The sequence below is a fragment of the Protopterus annectens genome, chromosome 11.part0 (assembly GCF_019279795.1).
Source record: "Protopterus annectens isolate FY-2018-M chromosome 11.part0, PAN1.0, whole genome shotgun sequence".
Classification (NCBI taxonomy): Eukaryota; Metazoa; Chordata; order Ceratodontiformes; family Protopteridae; genus Protopterus; species Protopterus annectens.
The window spans coordinates 422,791,019-422,813,612 of NC_056745.1; the positions used below are offsets into that span (position 1 = coordinate 422,791,019).

Sequence of the window (22,594 nt, forward strand, 5' to 3'; positions counted from 1 at the left end):
TCACATATTCAAATCATTGTATTAATTTTCTCCGTTTCCAAATGCATATACAAACGTTTAACTGCTTACAAACTCGTAACCTAAACAAAATGCTAGTATTGAAACAAAAAAGCAACTTACTGGCATCAATTCTTAAATGGTACTGATAATATATATATATATATATAAAATGTATATATGTATATATATATATATATATATATATATATATATATATATATATATATATATATATATATATATATATATATATATATATATATATTATGTATTACTGTTGAAAATATAAGGTCCAAATACAATCAAGATTCTGAGAATGGGCTAATTGTACAAATATTTAGAGACTTTGTGAACACAGAGATAGATAAGATATTTAATCTAGATAAGAAATCGTCCCCCACATTATTGGAATTTTTAACAAATAATACTGCAATGAAAAATAAATCATATTTGTCACAAATTTTAAAATTCTTATGTTAGATTTCACATATTTAGACAATTCCTCTTGAAAGTATTCCTCAAAAATTAATAATGAAGACTTATCTGAAGAATATAAGAAAATATTAAAATCTACAGATAAAACCGGATCTTCATTGCATTAGAAAATTTTCACTTGGAAATTCTTACACAGAGCATTTTTCACTCCTAACAAAATAATTACAATTATGTATAAATCAAATCGAATTAAATACTGGAGATGTGATTCTGTAATAATAGCTGATTGGATACATATGGTATATTAATGTATGGTCATCTCCTCTTTTTGGAAAGAAATAATAACTTCATTCAAGCGCTATGGTCTGATAGATGTAATATTTCTAAATCTTTAGTGTTATTTAATGCTCCAATTCCAGAGATAATTCCAAAAACCCAAGTGCCTCTTTCTTTGGTCTATTCTTGCTAAAGCCAGAAATGTAATTACTAAAAATTGGAAAAGTAAAGTTACCCCCTCTAGTGTTAAACTTATTATTAATATGGCAAAAATGGTTTGCAATAGTGGATTGCATACTATAAAGATGAGAACTTCTAATATTAAACATTCATATAAATATTGGCTTAAACTAAAATACTTGCTTGAAAAATAATAATTGTTCTTGATATGTATAACTCTGATACATTGATCAGCTGCAGACTATGCAAATAGTCGTTTGCTTTAAAATTGTTTATCTATTGTTTTAAAGCCAAATAAAAAAAGAAAAAAAAGAAAAAATAAATTATTAGAAAACGGGAATCAAAAATTAAACAAAAGAGAAAAAACAAACTACACAGAAATAATAAATAGAATTTATGGGAAGAGTACACACATGCAAAATAAGCATCAAACCAGCTGGAAAAGCACTTGCAAAAAATCAGCTGGGTATGAGTATCAATGCAGAAAACCATTAATTTGCTACAAAGACAAGTGTTTCTGCCCTAAAAGTTAACAGACTTCATAAGAACTAGATAAGAATAATGGACATAAAGCCATGTGATCAAGTAAAATACATATTTAAAACCAAAAAAAGGCACATTATTAAGATCAATAGCTCACCACACAAAATATAATATATAAAATGTACAAAAAATACACACCAATTATAACTTTGCCAAACTCAATTTTAAAATACTAGAAATAGATTCACTGAGTCACTTCACTACCCCATGTCCCAACTATTCTCTCCATCCAGCTACTTCAATCTACAAAAAGTGAAACAAGCGCATGCAAGTCTGACTACTGCTGCTGCAAGTTATCTCATCCCACTACCTAAAGAACTTGCACAGCTGAATTTCACCTGCAGTTGTAAAGGTTCACAAGGAACAAATACACGGAATTAAATCTACGCAAGGCAATTTTCCAAGATTCAAACTAATAACTTAAATTTAAGACATGCAATAGTGTGTTTTGTTTTATAGTGGTGAATCTGCTGGAAGGATATTCCCACCCCCACTTATTCACCCACATTCACAGGCCTTTTACTGCTGAAGGTGAAGCTACATTAACACTTCAGCATATTTTACGGTTATCAGTGTAACATTATCCTTGGAAAGACATTGAAAAGCCCATAACTATAAAATTCGATACTGTGACTTGAATAAAGTATTTAAGTCAGACACCTTGTCTTTGTATCCATGAGCATTCTAACTCATGATTGTTTATAGTGGTAAACAATCGGGGGGGGGGGGTTCTTCCTGCTCTGCTCACTCCACTCCCCTGCCTTTCCCCTAAATCTCACCCACTGCCAGCACCTCTACTCATATCCTAAGCAAACAACTCCCCCTCATGCCTATGATCCAATTAAATACAACTGTACCTTGCCCACACCCACATTTCATTCACACCTTACTTTCTTTTATTTAGCCAAACTTATCTGCTCTCCTTTACATCCATCACCTTGAATTCTCATCCCGTCTACTGTAATTCTTTGCATCTTTCTGTACTTTACCATAAGAATACAATCACCACCTCAAACTATCTCACATTAACTCCAGGCTTACCACCTTCTCTTCGGCTATACACAAACTTAACTACTACTGACTAATCATCTCCCCCACCCCTCCTTATCATAAACTGCAAGGCAAAACACCTAACCACACTGTCAAAGCCCACTCTGAAGTCAAAACATTTCCAACCTTACCTTCAGCTGCACACGCATCACATGATAATCTCTATTTACACCTATTACATTCAAACACACAAATACCCCTTTTACTATTTTTAAACCCACTATCACAGTTGACATGCTGCTTCTAATCTGCCTAGACTCTTTACTCTTAATTCTCAACCTCACTACAGCTATATCCTCGCATACCCCCACACACCAATACACATCAACAACCTCCCCCAACCCTCTCCCCAATAAACAACACAACTTCTCACATATCTCCTTCCCAGCTTTTCCCCTATACCCTCCCATAGTATTGAAGCCACAAATTGGCCTCATCTTCTATGAAACCACACTCGAGAACAGTACCATCACATAGGAATAAAAAACACTTCCCATGGTACTCATTTCTCATTACCTATCTACTCAAACGTGACATACATCCTAACCCTGGCCCACCCTCTAATCTTGACCATAAGAGTAACCTAAAAGATTTAAACATACTTACAGTGAACCTTAGAAATATATATAATAAAATAGTCACACTGCATGCCTGGATTGATCAAAATAAACCTGACATACTAGCCCTTACCAAAACATGGTTAAACCCCAATGTAAAAGACTCAGAAATAATACCTCCAAACTTTCCAATAACCAGAAGAGATAGATCTTAAAAGGGGGGCTAGCACTTGTATATCCCTCTACACTCAACATCATACCCTACACCAGTAACATACCCATCTTTTCCAATGCTGAGGTACTAATCTCTTTTTTGAACCTCAACATATCAAACAAGCATTTGTAAAATAGTAATATATATCCCACCAGGTAACAATATACCAGTGTTGGAAAATATTTTATCCTGGACATCCTAAACAATAAACATCAAAACACTCTTAGGATAAGTAAATATAGATTGGCAAACAATAGCTTCCAACTCCCCCACAAATAGTATAAATTTGTATGTTTTTTCTCAGCTTATCAATACTCCAATAAGATACAGCAAAGATCTTACCTGCCAATCCACTGTAGACTGGATCCTAGTATCCCACCCTGCCAATTATCCCTCTTCTGGTACACTGTTTAGCTACCTTAGTGAACAGCTTATTTCCTTACAACAAACCCCCAACACCTAAGAGTACACACCATAAAATCAGTTAGGAACTCAACTAATTTTTGTCAGCATAAATTCAACAATCTCCTACACGAAATAGACTGGACACCCCTTAAACAATTACCCCTTACTGATGCTGTACTATATTTTAATAACACCGTCCTTCACATACTTAATACACCAGCTCCCATTCTTATGAAAAGAATCAAAAAGAACTCAGTACCATGGTTCTCTAAGGAATATAAACACCTGATGAAGGCAAAGGGACCTAGCCTGGTCAACCTGGGAACAAAACAAAAAATGAACAAAATCATGTTACTTTCAAAACACTATGTAACGAAGTGACAAAACTAATCAACAGAGATAAGAAGTCATATTATTCCCAGCTTCAACTCCAGCATACAATCAACACCAGTAAATTTTGGCATATCTTCTCTACTTAGCCCTGGAAGAAATGGAGCGCACACCCTATTACCTGATACCCCTCCATCACAAATAGCTGAAAACTTTAACAACCACTTCATAAATTCAATTTTGGACCTGCTAACATCCCTAATGGTGGACCCCCACCCACCCTTCAACCTACGCAGATGCCAACTCCAGACCATCAACTACTTCTAACCCTGTCATTATTAACCCCCCTACTCAACAAAATGTCATACAAACCCCATTCTCATTAAAGCCCATACCCACTGACACCATTAGGAAACTGCTACAAAAACTAAAACCCTAATTTACAAATCTTCCACCACACTACCTCAAACTGGCTTCTAACTCAGTCACCTACTCATTCAGTATCCTTATAAATAGGTCTGAGCCAGAAGTACCTACCATATGGAAACAATCTCACATCAACATCCACAAAGGAGGCAACTCTTTTGAGCCATCCAATTTCCTTCCTATATTCATCCTGTCACCCATATCCAAAATTCTCGAGAGAGGTATCCATCAGCAGGTAATGCAATATCTATTGCAAAACAACCTTTTAACCGAAACCAAACATGGCTTCTGACCTAGCCACAGCACAGCTACAGCCCTATTATCTTTTACAGACACCGTGAGCAAGACCAGAGATGCAGGACGCTATACAGCCTCAGTATTCCTTGATCTTTCCAAGGCCTTTGACACAGTGTTTAACCCCTTAATTTTGAACACATTGTCTAACTTAGGCTTCTCACAACACAGTAAAAGGATTTCAAAGCTACCGCAAGGATCATAAACAAGCAGTGAAATGGTCCAGTAAGCTCTCGCCCTTTCTCCACAACCCTACTGGAGTCCCTCAAGGCTCAATCCTAGGATCCCTGCGCTTTAATATTTTCACAAATAACCTTCATACTGCCTCTCACCCTGTGCCCCTCATTCAATATGCTGATGATTCCACCATCATCTGTACTGCTCAATCACTAGCAGAACTACTTTCAAAAACTTAACGGTCCTTTACTGCAGTCGAATCCTGGCTAAGAAATCTCCAACTCTTTCTTAATCCAAAGAAGACAAAACTAGTACTCTTTTATACCAAAAACACCTCCACTGTCACTGATTTCAGCATCCTTGCATCTGACAACACTGTCATAGAAACAGTGCAGAAAACCGAACTTCTAGGTGTTACCACAGACAATAAACTTTCATTTGACCCCCATATACAGCAAAATATAAAGAAAACTCATCAAAAACTGGGACTCTTGTAGAGCCAAACATTTCTTTACTGCAGCAACCAAAACTACCCTTGCAAAAACATTTTTACTTCACTCCCTTATTTATGGTGCCCCATCCTAACTAACTTACAAACTTCTACCCTAACCAAGATAGAACAGTGCTACAACAAAGTTGCAAAGTTTGTCACAAACTCTAAATATCACACACACCACAGTAAACTACTCCTAGAATTAAACTGGCTTGAACTCCCCAACCAAGTTGCCTTTATTCAGCTATCTACCTTGCACAACCTTATTTTCAAGCCTACTGCCTGCCCTGCACTAGTCAATCTAGTCGCACCTTACACATCAAATCGATCCCTATGATCAGAAGACAAAAAGCTCTTAGCCATCTCAAAACCCACAGGAAGACAAGGTCACTCTGCATATTCATACTCTGTCTCTATTTTGGCATTCACTACCTCTATCTACCAAGGTCTATGGCCTAACCCATTTCAAAGCCACTTTAAAAAATCATCTCAGAAATGCATGGCTTGCTCCTGTATAAAGCCTGCCTAATGCTCAGGTCCTTCTTCTTCCACACTAGCCTTATCATCTTCTTCTGTCACATTTCAATCCCTCACAGACTGCAAGATCCTAAGGTTCTTCTAACGCCTTCTCTGTTTCTATACCATATCCTTAAGCGACTGCTCAGGCTGTATTGCTTCTATTCTTCTTAACTCTCTCACTATCTATCTGCACCACTAACTTTCTGGCTGCTATTTTCCTAACTGAAACTAACATTCTATTTTTCATGTACTATAACAGTCAATGTCACACATTGCACTACCTACGTACTATTTTTTGGACACTATCTACATCATGTATGGTGAGAGTGACTATTATTGTCTAAAATGTTTTAACTCTATAGAATTGTCTAGATGTGTAGTAATATATTGCAACATCTTGTAACATAGTTTGTTCTTTCAACTTATTTTTGTATAGTATTTTTAATGTAATTTGTATTGTATTGAATTATACTGTATTTGTATTGTACTGTATGTGGAGCTTTTCTCCCCAGGCCTCTGATGAAAATAGGTCCTGTAGACCAAGTCAGACCACCCCAGTAAAAAAATGTCAAATAAAATAATAAATAATAGATATATGATTATTCAGGACTATATCATTTCATCAAATGGCTACTCAAAAAAATAGCCATTCATTGAACACCTATTAATTGAAGCCGCTCATCATCAAACTGCGAATTTAAGTAGGGCAAACAAACAAAACAAAAATAAAATTGAAAGCCTGCCAAGGTGCAGGGTTTCCCCCCCCTCCCCCCAACAAAATATACCAACTCTGAGATTGCACTTCAATGGGGAAAGGGGAAAATTCCAAACAGCCAACTACCCTGGTTAAAATTCACCACTCAATGAACAGTGTCTTTTATGAATAGGTGTTTGATGAATGGTTATTCGCTGAACAGCCATTTGACTAAGTAATATAGACCCAGTTATTCAACCCCAAGAACTGAGATGCATTTTTTTTTTGGGTATCAATACAAGGGTCTATATTAGATCACTGAATGCTTAAAATAGCAAACTGTGATTAATCGACCCTATGTAAGCGAAAGCTTACAATTTCAAACTGTCAGAACAGCGATTTTTTTTCCTAGGGGAAGATATATTCATACAAAGAGAAACTCTGTCTTTACAGAACACCAAATAAGGAGGTAAAGAATCAGGAGCTTAAAACTAAAACCATGCTTGCAGAAGTAACCACCGCCAAAAAAAAGAAGTTATGTACTCACCATAACGTTCCTTCTGAGTAGGTAACTTCATTTGTCAGCAACCTGTGGGTTTCGGATCCGGCCTGGATCCGAGCCGGCAGCTTTCCAAGAGAAAGATCTGAGCTCTCAGCTCCTCCCCCTTACCCATAATACCATGCTACCACCCTCCAGTCCTCAGATCGAGTTTGCCAACTTATCAAGCAACAAACAGCCAAACCATACTCAAAAAGAGAAACGTTAACCTGATGCCTAACAGAAGGAAGACATTCCGTCATGATGATGTCCACGAAACAGGTTAGGGGGGAAGGAGGAGGGGGTTGGTTGCTGACAAATGAACTTACCTACTCAGATGGAACATTATGGTGAGTACATAACTTCTTTATCTGAAGTAGTTAACTTCATTTGATCAGCAACCTGTGGGACAGAGTCCCCAGCTACCAAAAAACCTGGGAGGTCCTCAAGGAAGAATATTCCGGAGCACTGCAGAGCCAAAGGCTGCCCTCCCTCTGGATATCAGATCCAGCTTGTAGTGTGAAATGAAGGTATGAAAAGAGGCCCAAGTAGCCGCCGAACAGATGTCATCTAAGGGAACTCTTGACCAAAATGCTGCAGAGGTAGCCATAGAATAGGTAGAGTGAGCATGAACCCCCAAGGGTTCTGGCCAACCGGAAGCTTTATACGCGTGTAAGATGCAGTGGGATAGCCATCTAGCTAAAGTGACTTTCGTAACTGGCTTGCCTAAAGTTGCTCCGATTTGCGAGAAGCAGCTGTCCTGTGCAAATAAAATCTCAATTGTCTATGCACATCTAACAAGTGCAGTCTGTATTCCCCTTTGTTCTGAAAGTTGGGGAAGAAAACAGGCAAACTGATGGCTTGATTGATATTAGACTCGGAGGTCACTTTAGGCAAGAAGGAAGGAAGGATTAGTCCTGAGAGATACTCTGTCCTTATGGAAGACCAGATATGGGGGTTTTGTACAAAGGGCCTGAAGTTCAGATACCCTTCTAGCTGAAGTAATTGCAATCGAGAAGGCAGTTTTCCACGATAAGAATTTTAAGTCAACAGAGGCTGCAGGTTCAAAAGGTGGACCAGTTAGAGCCTGAAGAACTAAGGTTAGGTCCCATGGAGGAACCGCATTCTTGACAGGAGGTCTTAACAGAAAGGTGCCCTTCAAGAAGGTCTTGCATATCTTAGAGAAAGCCAAGGGTCCAAGGTTGTCCCCGATGTGGAAATGAGAAATGGCCACCATCTGAACCTTCACAGTAGAAGAACTGGCCCCTTGATGAAAAATGTGGCACAGAAATTCAAGAACTGCTGGAATGGGAGCCGTAAAAGGCTCCAAAATCCCTATGTCTGGCCCAGATGGAAAAACGCTTCCATTTACTGTTGTAGATCTTCCTGGTAGAGGGTTTATGTGCCACTACCAGGACAGATTTTTACGGGAGATGAGATACCGGGAGTCCTAGCCACTAATGGAACTGGATCAACTAAGCCGTAAGCTTGAGGTCGTCCAGATTCGGAGTTTGCAATCCTGAAGGATGGGAAATCAAATCGGGAATGGATTCTAAGACCCAAGGAGGAGCTACGATGTGAGACCGTAGATACGGGAACCAGATCGGACGAGGCCAGAATGGGGCTATGAGGATCAGTTTGCTCCCCAACCGACGAGCTTTCTGCAGAAATTTCGTCATTAGCGGGAGAGGAGGATAAGCATAAAGAAGACCGGGTGGCCAAGCAAGTTTCGCTACTAAGGGGTTCAGAGACCACTCGTAAGGTGTGAGGATAGATCGACTCAGCTTGTCCACTAGAATATTGGACCGACCCGGAATGTACTTTGCTATCAGAAAATGGTTGGTGGAAATCGTCCATTCCCAAACTCTCATGGCTTCTCGACAAAGAGGGTAAGACCTGGTTCCTCCCTGTTTGCTGATGTACCAGACCACCGCCATGTTGTCTGTCTGAATTGCAATAGTCCCCGGAGGAAGAAGGTCCTGAAGAGCTTGCAACACTAAAAGCACCGCCCTCATCTCCAGAACATTGATATGCAGAACGGTCTCTATAGGGGTCCACGTGCCTTGGACGGTTTTGCCCATGCAATGCCCCCCCCCACCCCAGGCAAGAAGCGCCCGTGGTCACCGTGGCTTGGGGCTGAGGCATCACAAATGGTCTCCCTTCCCGAAGCTCCTGGGAATGAAGCCACCAAAGAAGGGAGTCTCTGCAAACCCTGCTGAGGGGAATCGGTGAATCCAATGGATGTAGAAGGAGGGACCATTGGACCTGAAAGGTCCATTGAAGAACTGTCATGTGCAAACGGGCAAGAGGTGAAAGGCTAATGGCTGCCGCCATGGATCCTAGGGCTCTCAGGACTAATTCCGTGGGTGGGGCTGGGAACTGTAGAAGCACTATTACATGAAGTGATAAGGTGCGGAGCCTGTCCACTGTCAGAAAGGCCTTGGACTGAAGTGTGTCTATTCTGGCCCCTATGAAATCCAGAACCTGAACAGGATGAAGAGACTACTTCCTGAAATTTATGGTAATGCCTAGGTGACGGGCCAAGAGTAAAAAATAATCCCTGGCAGAACACAGTAGATGCCTGGTGGGGGTGGTGAGGAGCCAGTCATCCAGGTACGGAAAGACCTGAATTCCCTGAAGTCTTAGGTGGGCCGCCACAACTGCCATGACCTTGGTGAACACCCTGGGGGCTGTGGTGAGGCCGAACAGGAGGACCCTGAACTGATAATGACTGGCCCCCAGCCGACAGTGGAGAAACCTCCTGGATCGCCTGTCCATGCGAATGTGGTAGTATGCATCCTTGAGGTCTATTGGAGCACATCCAGTCGTTCTCCTGCAAAAGGGGGAGAATAGATTGTAAAGTGACCATCCAGAATTTCTCTTTGGCAATGAACATGTTCAAAGTTGACAGGTCGAGAACTGGCCTTAAGTCCCCTGTCTTTTTTGGCACCAAAAAGAACCTGGAGTAATTGCCCGACCCAGACTGTCCTGGGGAGACGTGTTGGATGGCCTTTTTTTCTAGCAATTTCTTTATTTCTGAAGCTGCAGCATCCCTCTGATTGGGTGGGACATCAGGGAGGCGCTTCCTTAGAGGGGGAAGATTCATGAAGGGGATAGAGTAACCTCTGGATATTATTCGGAGCACCCAGCGATCTGTAGTAATGGACTCCCAACTTGCTAGGTGCTCCAAAAAATGCCCCCCCCCCCCCGACTGTCTTCAGAGAGGAGCAGTCAGGCAACCCCTCAAGGTTGCTGCGCAGGTCAGTCGGAGAAGGGTTCTCTTGACCCAAAATTTTTCACCCCCCCCCTCTGCCTCTGGGCCGGCGTCCACCTTGTCCTCCCCTGCCTCTGAAGGACGAAAGGTCCGGAGCGGAACGGGACTGCTGAGACTTCAGGAACCACATCTTTTGTCTTCTCTGGTTCCTTGAGAAGGACCTTTGAGGAGCAAAGAAGCGGATTCTGACGGCAGACCACGTCTTCCAGTCTTTCTCACTCTGGAGTAGCGTATCGCGGACGGTCTTGCCGAACAGCGTAGAACCGTCAAAGGGAGCATTCGCAAAGGATGCCTTGAAGGGTTCAGCAAAGTCCAAAGTCAGAGCCAGGCATGGCGCCACAAGGCTACCCCTGCTCCGCTGGCTCTAGCCGCCCCCTCCGTGGCATGGGAGAGAAGCCGCATAGAAGTGTTAGATATCGATTTTAGAGTGGCCATGCGAGCAGAGAAAGTTAGTTTGTCCTTGGCTGCCATGGACTCCAGGGGAGACCCAGCGTACTCTTTTATTAGATCTCGCTGAAGCCTAATGATGTGTGCTAGGTAATTCAGCGGCCCTTATGGAAAAGGTGGCTGAAGCAAACATCCACTTTCCAATGCGGTCCATCGTCCGAGACTCCTTGTCAGAAGGATGGACCGAGGAACTTTCTTGCGCCAGTTCCTTCTTGGTGGCAGCCGCCACCACCATGGCATCTACCCAGGAACCTTTATTCCACGCCGGCTTGTCTGCGGGGGGGACTAAGGATTTTATCCTGTCTCCTAGGGATTGGCTCCACAGTGTCTGGCTCCTTCCATGCCCTGGTAGTAATCAGGTCTACCAAGGGGTCGGCCTGAGGGGACACCCAAGAGGTAGATGGGCCTGTGTCAAATGCCTCCAGAAACACAGGCTCATCTGAGGAAGGTTTCTGGGCTGACCGCCCCCCTCTAATGCGCAGCATCTCCATAATGTCGCCAAAGGAGACGCCCTCGGGGGGTGACCTGGGGGAACCTTCCCCTTCTTCCAAGTCCGTGTCCTCCGTGAGGGACTTGGGGGAGTCCAAGTGCCTCCTTTTACACTTTCGTTTGTGAGGGATCTCCTCGGCGGGACTGTCCGAGGAGGGCTCATCAACAGGGTCATGTTCCTCTACAGGAACTAGCTGGGGTGCAGACGCAGGCTGTCCCTGGGGCCGGACAATGAAAGACAGGCTCATATGCGAGGGAATGAAGGGTGGATCCGTAGCACGAACCGGGGACCTCAAACTCTTCGCCAGCACCCTCTCCACCACGTCGAAGGCCGAAGGTGAACCACTCTCCTCGGGCTCCGAGAGCAGTCCCCTCGGCTCCGACGTGAGAACCGGCGCCAGAGCCGATGCGATTGGACCCGACAGGGTAGTGTGCTTCGACCGCAACGGAGCCGAAGACGCACTCACCACTGTGGATCCGAAGCTCGGCTCTCGGCCCCGAGAGCTCGGGTCGGAAAGATGACCCGATAAACTTGAGGGTAAGGCCAGCGAAGTAGCAACTATTATCGGTGCAGACTCCCCAGCTCCGAGACTACTCGGATCCGATGGCTCCGAAACCCGATAGTGGATCGGAGAAGGAGCGATGGGTGCAAAGAAAGGGGCTGAGCTCCCCCCAGGCAAGAGCACTCCCATCTGCATCTGGGCCTGCAGGAATCAACACATCATCCAGTCCATATCCGTGTCGGAAAGACTCCTAGTAGACCTAGAAGAAGTCGCTGAGGTAGGACAGGAAGGCCGCCTAGACGACCTCAAGGGTGCCCGGGACTCCTCCTCCGGCTCCGGAGAGAAGCGTGGAGAATGGAGCCGATAGGGGGAAGACCTGGAACCCCTCACAGGGGAACAGATTAGTTTAGCCAGCGGGGCCGAAGGGGCTGAGTCGGCCCGCCGCTTGTGACTTTTGTGCCCATATCTGCCCTCTTTCTCCCTCTCTCTATGCCTCTTCTCTCTCTTAGAAGAGTCCCCCTCTCCCTGGGGAACAGCAGGATGTTGAGTCCCAGCCAGGGAAGGGGGAGCTGAAGGCTGGACAGTCGCAGCCGCAACTGGCACCACTGAGGGAGAGGAGGAAGAAGAATCAGTGGGCAAGAGTCCTGCCAGGATTAGCTTGTTCCTCCTGTCTCTCAGAGCCCGGGGGTTAAAGACCGCTCAAATCTGGCAGCGCAAAGTTAAATGGGCTACCCCCAGGCAAAGAACGCACCGAGTGTGGCCATCCGCTGGGTACAGCTTATGACCACACTCAGCGCATTTCGAAAAAATGGCCTTAGGGCCCTCGGCCATGACACTCATGCACACACCCTAACACACACAGTAAGGGGAAGGGGAACACACTAAATTTCAATTAAAAAGAACCAAAACTGATTTAACTTAACTAAGGGTCCGAAACACACACACACAAAAAGCGCTACAAATTTAATGGAACCGGATCCTGTACTAGGAGAGAGTGTAAAAATGCACAGTTGAGAAATGCCTTGGAAATTCTGAGGGAAGCCAGGGGTGCATTATCTCTGCCAACTGAACTTTAATAGTAGAAAAACTAGAACATGATTGAAACAACTCGGCGAGAAAATCCAAAATGGATTCCAAAGGGGTGGAGAAAGGGTCGAGTCCCAAAGATTCCACCCACAGGACAAACTTTCTCCATTTACAGGAATACTCTTTTCTAGTAAACTGCTTTTGAGAAGATGACAATATATGAACAGCCTGAGAAAGCTTGGGATTTCTGGCCATAATGGGAAATGGAGGAACCATGTGGTCAACTTGAGAAACTGAAGATTGGGGGGATCCAGGATGGGATCCAGGACCCAAGGGAAGTACTTCAGAAGAGGCCAAAGGAGGGGAAACCACATCCAACAAGGGCAAAATAGAGCAATGAGGATCACGATATCTCTGCAGCAGGCAACTTTCTGTAGAAACTTTATCATCAAAGGCAATGGGGGATAAGCATAATGAAGCCTCAGGGCCAAGAGCATCCCTGAGTGACTGTCCCAGAGGGGAAAACAATGGTGCAACAGCTGCTGCACTTGGTGTCAGATGGGGAGGCAAACAGGTGCAACACTGAGTAGCCCATTGATGAAAAATCCAAGCTGCCACTTTCAGATTTAGGGATCACTTGTGAGACAACAGAATGCTCTTGTTGAGGCTGTCAGACAGATTTTGGACTTCCATGGGATGTGCACTGCCACCAGAAACTGCTGAGAAGAGATCACTCCACTGCCAAACCTTTATGGCCTCCCAGCAAAGAGGAAAATAATGTGTTCCCCCTTGTCTTTTGAGATACCAGACAGCAGACATTGTCCATCTGTATCGTAATCACACCCCTGGGAAGAGCATTTTGAAAAGCCTGCAATCCAAACAGGAATGTTTTCATCTCCAGAATAGTGATGTGAATGTGGGCCTCTGCAGACGAGGACCCTTGAACTGTCCTTCCTTTGAAATTCCCCCCACCCCAAAAGGGAGGTATCCACGGTGACTGTGACTGAGGGTGAAGGAATTACATATGGTCGCCAGTTACCAAGGGAGACTGCAACCACCAGCGAATCTGCTTTTGACACATTTTCATTAGCTGGATGGGGATATCCACTGGATGAGTAAGGAAGACCCACTGAACAGTCAGAGTCCATTGTAGAGCAATCATGTGATAGCTGCCTGAAGGAATAAACCCTACTGATGCTGCCATATGACACAGAAGCTTCATAATTGCACATGCTAGTGGTTTTGAAGTTGCAAGCACTGACAGGGCCCTAAGCCTGAAGGCCAAAAATACTGGAGTTTGGGAGGCTGGTGATTTGGATGATCATGTCTAAATGCCACCCTATGATTTTGAAAAACTGACTGTGATGTCTTAGTTGTCACACAGAGTAAGAAGTCCCTGGTAACAATGCCCTTGTGGGGGCGGTGAGGAGACAATTGTCCAGGTAAGGCAAGACCTGAAATATCTGCAGCTGGAGCCAGGGTGCAACCACTGCCATAGACTTGTTAAACATCGGGGGGCTGTGGTGAAACTAAATGGCAGTGCCCTGAACTGGTAATTATTTGCCCCCTGCCAGAAGCGTGGAAACCTCCTGGAACACTTGTCTATATTGATGTGATGGTAGGCACCCTTGAGTTGTATTGAGCACATCCAATCATCCTTCCTCAGAATAGGTAACATGGATTGTACTGTGACAATCTGGAACTTGGTCTTTTGCTGAAAAGATTTAACTTGCCAAGTCCAAGATTGGTCTGAGGTCCTTCATTTTGTTTAGCACTAAAAAGAATGTGGAATAGATCCTAGATTCTTTTTGGTCCAAATATCAAATTTATAAGCAGCTTACAAATCTCTACAGCTGGGTAAAGTCTCTGATGGAGTGCAACATTTGAGAGATGTTTTGGGTGACAATTTGAAACTTCTAAAAAGGAAATGTAATAACTTCTAGATATGACTCTCAGCACCCAGGCGTCTGAGGTGATGGCCCTTCCTAGCTTTTGGGTGGAGAGCCAGATGACTTGTAACCGTCTCCAGAAAAGAGCAGCCATGCAACTCTTCAGGATCACTCATGTTGGAAAAAGCCCCAGAAAGGTCCATTATTCTGCAAACCAACCCTGCCCTGCAGGTGATCTCCATTATGATGCTCACCCCCATCCTCCGGAAGAACCGTCTGGAGGGAGCACCCTCTGAGGAGTACTGTGACTTTCTTAAGAGATGCTTACCTCCCTTCAGATTCCCTGAAAAGGTCCACTGGGGGAGTAACAAAGCATACTCCAATGACAGACAGTGTCTTTGCCTCTTGTTTGCCCCTTGTCAGGTGTCTAACTTTTGGCTCAAACAAGGAGGACCCATCAAAAGGGGCATTAATGAAAGATGCCTTGAAACAGCCCACAAAGTTACACAAATGCATCCAAGCATGTTGGAGATAAGCTACATGGAAACATTGGTGATGGAAACCAGAGCAGACAACTGAGTCTCCATCTTATTCTGTGTTTCCAAATACTACTGCGTTTTGAGGGTACCTGACACTTCTGACACTATGTCCACTAGGTCCCACTGAAGTCTTGTTAATTGTGACAGGTAATTAAGGGCTTTCAGTGCAAAAGTGGCTGATGCATAGGAATGCTTCACTAAATGATTCAAAGCCTAGCATTCCTTGCTGGGGGGGGGGGTGAATAGAGGAGCTGTCTTCAATAATCTTCTTGGTGGCTGCTGCTACCACAACAGCATTGATGGCCGGACCCTTACTTCAATGTGGCCAGTCCCTGGGGGGGAGCAATAACCTTATATGGGTTTCTGAGTATTGGGCTCCACTGTTTCAGGTTCCTTCCACATCCTCTGGACTACCAGGTCTATAAGGGCATCCAGAGGATTAACCACCAAGGCATGGTTGGGCCTATGCCAAATGCTTCCAGAAATAGGAGTTCTTCAGAGAGTGTGCTTCTGTGGTTCAGCCTCCACACTGGTGAAGCAGTTCCAATAAATTGCCAAATGAGGTGTCATCATGCAGAGACTCTGGGGATCCCTCTCCTTCCTTGAGGTCAGTATCCTCAGTGAGAAACTAGTCTGGGGAATCCAAGTGTTTCCTCTTATACTTTCACTTTCCCTAAACATCACTTTCTGACAACGCTAGGGAGGAAAGAGAAGAGTCAGGACGCCCTGCCACAGGGGCACACTGGAGGCTGGCTGACATAGGCTTTCCAGGAGAAGACTGATAACTAGTTGCAGACACAGATGAAAGGGAGAGAGAATGCCAGCTGGATAAACTGGACCCTTCTCCCAAGAGGAGAACATCCTCTCTACAATATCAAAGGCCAAGGCAGAGAGGCTTGGCCTCTCAGGTCTGAGGATCCCAGAGCTGGAGGGTACCAGAGACAGACCTGAACCAGAGGGAGCTATGCCTAATTGTGACATTCAGATGAGTGTAGAGCTGTCCAAGAATGAAGCCTTAAGTGGAAGCAACAATCCTGAAGCAGGAAACCATCGATCTCAACCCAGAGACTCCAGTTTCGATGCCATGGCTCAAAGGTCCCAACAACTGAAGAGGGCTTAGAAGGTCTTTTGGAAGAAGACTGTGTGTGCTGGATCCGAGCCAGAGAGGCCCCGAGTGGGATATTCTGTGAAAAGAGGGACATTGCTCTAGATTTGAAAAGGCACATTTGATCAAGAAAGTGCTTGAGATGGTCAGAGCCGGAGCTGTTGTTTTACTAGTTTGAGACCAAAGCAGATCGGCTCTGAGATGTTAGAGCTGATATCCATGCCAGGGGAGCCAGAGGACTCAAACGTTGTAGGACCTCTGGGTCTGAGGAGCCTGAGGGAGCAGGGGCAGAAGCAGTACATGAGGACCTCTCGCAATCCCTTTTGGAATGTTTGGAGTCTCAATGTTGGGGCTTGTCAGACCCAGTCATTTTTGGAGACAAGGGAGAAGCCACCCCAGAAACCAAAGCAGAAGTAGCAGAACCGGAGGGTAGAAGCCTTTTTAAAACCAGCTTGGTCCTTCATTCACTGATGGCCCTGGTATCAAAGCTTTCACAGATGGAGCATCCGGAATCTAAATGTGCCAGCTCCAAACAATAAGCACACTAAGTGTGCATCCTTGGAAGGCAACTTAAGACCACAAGAAACACACTTTTTAAAACCTTTATTCATACTTAACCATACAAATAATCGTGTCTATATTAGATCACTGAACGCTCAGGTTAGCGAACAGTGATTTATCGACCCCATGTAAGCGAAAGCTTACAAAACCGAACTGTCAGAACAGCAATTTTTTTCCAAGGGAAAAAAAAAATCATTGTTCCAACAAAAAAAAAAAAAAAAAAAAAAAAAAAAAAAAAAAAAAAAAAACTTTAATAGATTATATTAAGTGGGGGGCACCCCCTGATGTGGGGGGCTGTGCCCCCCACACTCCCCTACTTAAATATACTATCTCCGAGACCGCACTACAGTGCCGAAAACGGCAAACTACCAAAGCAGCCAAGCAAATTCTTTCCCAGGGAAAGACTTCGCTTACATGCCGCTTTGATATTTTGCCGTTTCGGCGTTTACAGCTCGACCAAGTCACAATCACTAACCTGCGTTTTCGGTCAGCTGATAGGAACCCAAATAATCTACTTTAGCAACACACAATGCCACACAACATAATACACAACAAAGGGCAGGAAGCAAAGACATGAAAGTGACATCTACCCAAGAAAGACAAAGAACAGAAATAGGTACAAATCAAGAAAAAGGGAACAGCAAACTCTAAATCAGTATAACTCTTGAAAAATGAGAATCCAAAGCAGTGCCAAGACCAAGCTGCAAACTAGAATGGCAGCAAACTAGATCTGGGGAATTGACAGAGAAGCGGGTATTTATGGAGAAGGGAGGTGAAGCCAAGTGGGCTAAAGACTTTAGAACTGGCCAGTGTCAGATCCAAGGTCCCACAGGTTGAAGCCAGATGGAGCACACAATGTCAGCTCCAATCTTAAACTTTCTTCTTCTTCTTAAGGGGGGGGTCCACAAGTGGGAATTCATTACCATGCTCTCTAGCGCCTGTTTCCTAAGACACATTTTCAAAAGAAATTTCAAGAGAACACAAGTCTACTCTTTATGGTTTTGTAAATAAAATAAAGGGAGACTAACAGGACCTAGTATCGTGCTAATGCTCAAAACAAAACACACAAGAAGAATAGGCATCCTTATGCAGAATCTGTTTACTACAGAACACTAACCCCTTCATGATAAGCGTATGCAGACTTTAAATAAACTTTTCTACAAAAAAATATAGGTTTCTCATCAGAGACACTTATCTGCCCAAAACTGCATTTGAAGCAGACTGCAAAAACTCATGATGTTAAGTTGACAAGAATTCTGAGAAAGCATACATATGGCAAGAGTGTTCTGATTTTTGGCTTACTCATATCTCTTGTATACCAGCACAAACTCTTGTACTAAGGGCAGACATACGGAACATATGTAAGGACCGCAAAACTTTGTAGGTTAGCCGGACTTTCAATCCTTGGCAAGATACATTTCATACCATTACAGCTACTGCAACATTGATCTAATGGAGAACATTTATCTACAATTCTGACTGCAGAAACTAAGAGTAACCAGAAATACCAAACTCATACACCAACTATAAATCAACAAAAATATAAAGTAAAAGAATAGCCAAGTACACTAACAATAACACTGAGGAAAGACTGTCTCTGAAGCTGAAATTTAACAACTCCTTTACATTTCACCTTTGAAAACATTAAAAATTAAAATAAGCAACATATGTAAAACGGGTAAAACAGTGAGGGTGACAAAAATACCAAGATGTGGGGTGAGAGAAAGAAGAAAGAAATTTAGAGACGGAGAAAGGGAATTGGAATTTATTGACTAGAATTGCAACAGCAAAGCTAGGAAAGTAAAAATGTACAAATGCAGGAGGGGGAAAAAAAAAAAAAAAAAAGAGAGAAAATGAACTTAACACTTTTAATAAAAAAAGTAATCAAAAAGTTAGAGTTCAGGGTCATTTCCTGGATGCTACAACTTCTACATGGCAATAAATATCTGAACAGACACTTGGTGGCAGAGCATTATGGGTAAAAGCAAAGGGGCCAGTAGCTTGGTAAAATTTTAGATGCCAAGCAGACTGAAGAGCTTTAGTCCTGATTGGGGATGTAGACAGAGCTTTTTATGTCAGATCAGTTGTTCTTCCTTCAGAATCAACCTGAGCTGGTAGTGGCGATGATCCTCTGGTACTTACTGGAAAAATGCTCCAAACTTCCCCGAGACTGTATAAACACCACCAAAGGTCTCACCTGAAAACAGGCCACAGGCCTTCCATAACCACCCAAGTCAATAAAAATTAACTAACTAACTAAAGGTATAGTGCAAGGCATTCACATTGATTAAGCAGAACAGGGTCAATGGTACGTATAAGAAAGAGGTAATTGAAAATATGCTTGTAACATCAATAGCCCTGTGCTTACTTACGTTCCACATTCAAAATGATGTCATAAGCCCAAAACTCTCTGTCCAAGCTCAACAGTAATTTGTGACAAGATGCAAGAAAATAGAACCAATATGACAAACATTTGTAATTACAGGCTTGCAGCTGGAAGATTACTAAAGCATGTTATAAATGGCAGCAACATTTCATACAAAAATTTAAATTTTGTTCGGCAAACAAAACCATACAACAGATGCATGACTTTTAAGGCATATATTGCAACACATTTTTTTTTCTTAAAATGACTAACCTTTGGCCTGATCCAGATGCAATGGGGGATGGACCATTAGGTGGACGAGGTTCCTCACATGTACACATTTCCATTTCTACTTTATCCAAGCTCTAAAAAAAAACATAATCCAATGAGCATATGAATAATCAGACTGAAGAATACAAATAGTCTCTTCATGATTCCCAATAATTAATCCTACATACTATCCTTCAGACATCACTGTTTATCAAGAAATCCATCAGCATCTTAAATGCTGACATATACTCTACTGTGTCATTAGAGAGATCTACCACATTTCTTTGAATAGAAAGAAATACCCATTATCTCTGTCTTTGTACTTCATCTTAAATTCTACAATCAAGTAGTCCCCGAACAACAGAGTGACAAATCAGATTATATCCAGTTCCCTACAGTGTATACATGAAATTTACTTTAGCCATTTTTCAGGCATTAGCCTAGCTCCAAAACATTTTTGTGGACTAGTAACAAATCCCATGGCCATCTCATGGCCCCTCTTCTGTTTACTATCTTCCATCCCGGCATAATCCTTTTTGCTACAGACATGTAACGCTGTACATAGAATTCCATAAACACACAGCCTAATTAAACTTGTGGATGATCATGGGCATTTATGCTTTTAAGACATGACAGACATCAACTTGTTATTTCAAACAGGGAAATATAACTAATGTTGCCTTTAAATGTAATTTCTTGCCTTTTATTTTATTGTACAAGCTTTCAATAGTAGCAGGAAGGCTAGCAAATCCTAATACATACCATGTTAGTCCACCTACAACAGTAGGTTCAAGGCATATGCATGTAGCCACATCAAAATTTGCCCTGCAGTTACAGGCATGCTAGCACAATGCACTACAGTCTACTCCATCTTACCACCAGACAACACAAGAGTCTGCTGGCCTTGCAACAGCTCTTCATACAGTGTTGTACTAATTAAAGGTTTAACACCCGGTCTAAAATTATATTCCTCCATAGCCTTCTACAGAACTTCTCTTAGCCTATGTTTTACTCTCAGATAGTTGCTAAGAGTGTATTTCCTCCTTTGTTACATTAACTGCAGGCTGCCAATTATCTGTCCACTGCTCACGTGGTCTCTAAGACAGCTTCTTCCCAACCTTCTCCCATCTCTAACTACAGCAGTACTCATTAATGTAAACCAATATATGCATTCTGTTTCCACTCTGACAGTTAAATAAGCTATAAATATACTAAAGAATGCTGGCCTCAACAACAAACATATTTTTGTTAAGCAGCTCTGACCTTAACAGTTTCCCTCTCTCTCTCTGACCAACATAGGTGCCATAATGCACCTCTTACCTTCCTCACAAGTCACATACAACACTGTAAAAAAAGGCACTCAAGTCCAACCATACCACATCAACTAGGTTCACTATGCCCACCTTATTTGTGACACACACAAAGTGCATCAAATCTGACCAGTACAACATTAGAAATGTTGGGTACAAACTGAAACAGTGTTAAAATTGAAGAGACTCCCTCGCGGTCTAATCCATTTAAAAATATACTTAGTGGGATTGGTAGTACTGCATTAATACTGGAAGGAGGGCAAAAATTTAGCCTAAGAGTGTGAAAAGTGTATACAATTCTTTCAAGAAAAAGCAAAATCTAGAAAGCTGTTGTGAAGCTAAAAACTGAAACCTAAAGGTTCATATACAGGAAAAGCCAGAATACAGTGCATAAAAAAGATTATGTTACAGAGCAGAAAGTACCTGAACAGAAAATGTCATGTAACTGACCGTGAGGTTGTATATTTCACCTTTCACATGTTGCTAATGTTGATGAAATCAGGGTCTTTTTATTTTTTGGTTTTTGGCCTGAGTTAAAGCTGAAAATAGACTGTACCAATCTACTCTGTCTTAAACTGAAGTAAACACAGTTTTTTTATAAAACTGGCTTTCATATAAAATAAAGCCATATATATTCATAACCTATCATTAATCCTGAATGGCATTGTCAGATTTATTGCATTTGCAAGAGCTTTAAGTCATTAGTCTCCCACTGGCATCCAACAACTTCACAAATTTACCCCAGAAAATTATTTCCATCCTCTTTTCAGGGATAGCAGTAATAGCTACCTTGTTTTATCTAAGCCTCGCTTTCATATTTTCAAAAAACATAGCCACTCTTCAGTTCACTTGCATCAACAAAGATTCCAAAAAAGCCCAGGAGTTTTTGTTAAAGGTCCTGCAAGTGCTTCTGAAGTCTCCAGGTACTGGGAGTGGTGATCTACAGAGTCCCTTTCCATTTTTAGAAAAGGTACTTGCGTATTATCGCAACCAGATTTTCGCGGTTGCGAAATGAGCATACCTCCACAGATCTGAGTGCATGAAACACTTCAAACTGTTATTCTACTTCCTTACAACTTCCTGAAAACTTCACATTACTTTTAGGAACAGGGACAAATTGAGAAACCCTCTCCCTGCCTTGCGTGCATTGCAGACGCACGCTTGAGGTATAATGGCTGCTATCGTCCTGTCAGTTGGGTTCTTAAGTGTGTCGAATATCACTTCATGTATGAGTGTCTAATATCACAGTTTGGACGATTAATTAAATACATTTTCAGATGTCGTTTCTCTCACCAGTGTATATGCACTTGGAATACCAGTTTGAATAGTCAGGTGTCTTGTGTTTTTCTTCTCAGCATTCCTTTCCTCTCAGTTAAACTACTCCTTCCCTCAGTAACACAGCAGCCCTTGCCAATTGAAGCATGTGTAATGCACACAAAACAGGAAGAAAACTTGCACGATCATTTCTCTTCCTGAATGTAAGCCAAACTGATTTTTCATCAGTAAGGGAGTAAAATAACATCTTATGGGGTTTCCCGCACTGGTTTTCATTGCAGCATGTGAATTTCGCAACCGCGAAAATCTGGTTGCGATAATACGCAAGTACCTTAGAAAAAAAAAATCAAATTTCCTAAAGCTCCTGGCTCAGCTGGAATAGCAACCAGAGAATTAAAAAAAAAAAAAAA

The 22,594-nt window shown here is 42.6% G+C and overlaps 1 protein-coding gene across 1 annotated transcript in view; it reads right to left on the minus strand.

Moving 5' to 3' along the window:
• The window catches only part of UHRF1BP1L (UHRF1 binding protein 1 like), a 2,202,923-nt gene that overhangs the window by 1,501,468 nt on the left and 678,861 nt on the right, over window positions 1–22,594 (minus strand). Inside the window, exon 4 of the mRNA XM_044087916.1 lies at window positions 19,603–19,694. Coding sequence (XP_043943851.1) covers window positions 19,603–19,694 — 92 coding nt within the window. The remainder of the gene's footprint in view (window positions 1–19,602; window positions 19,695–22,594) is intronic.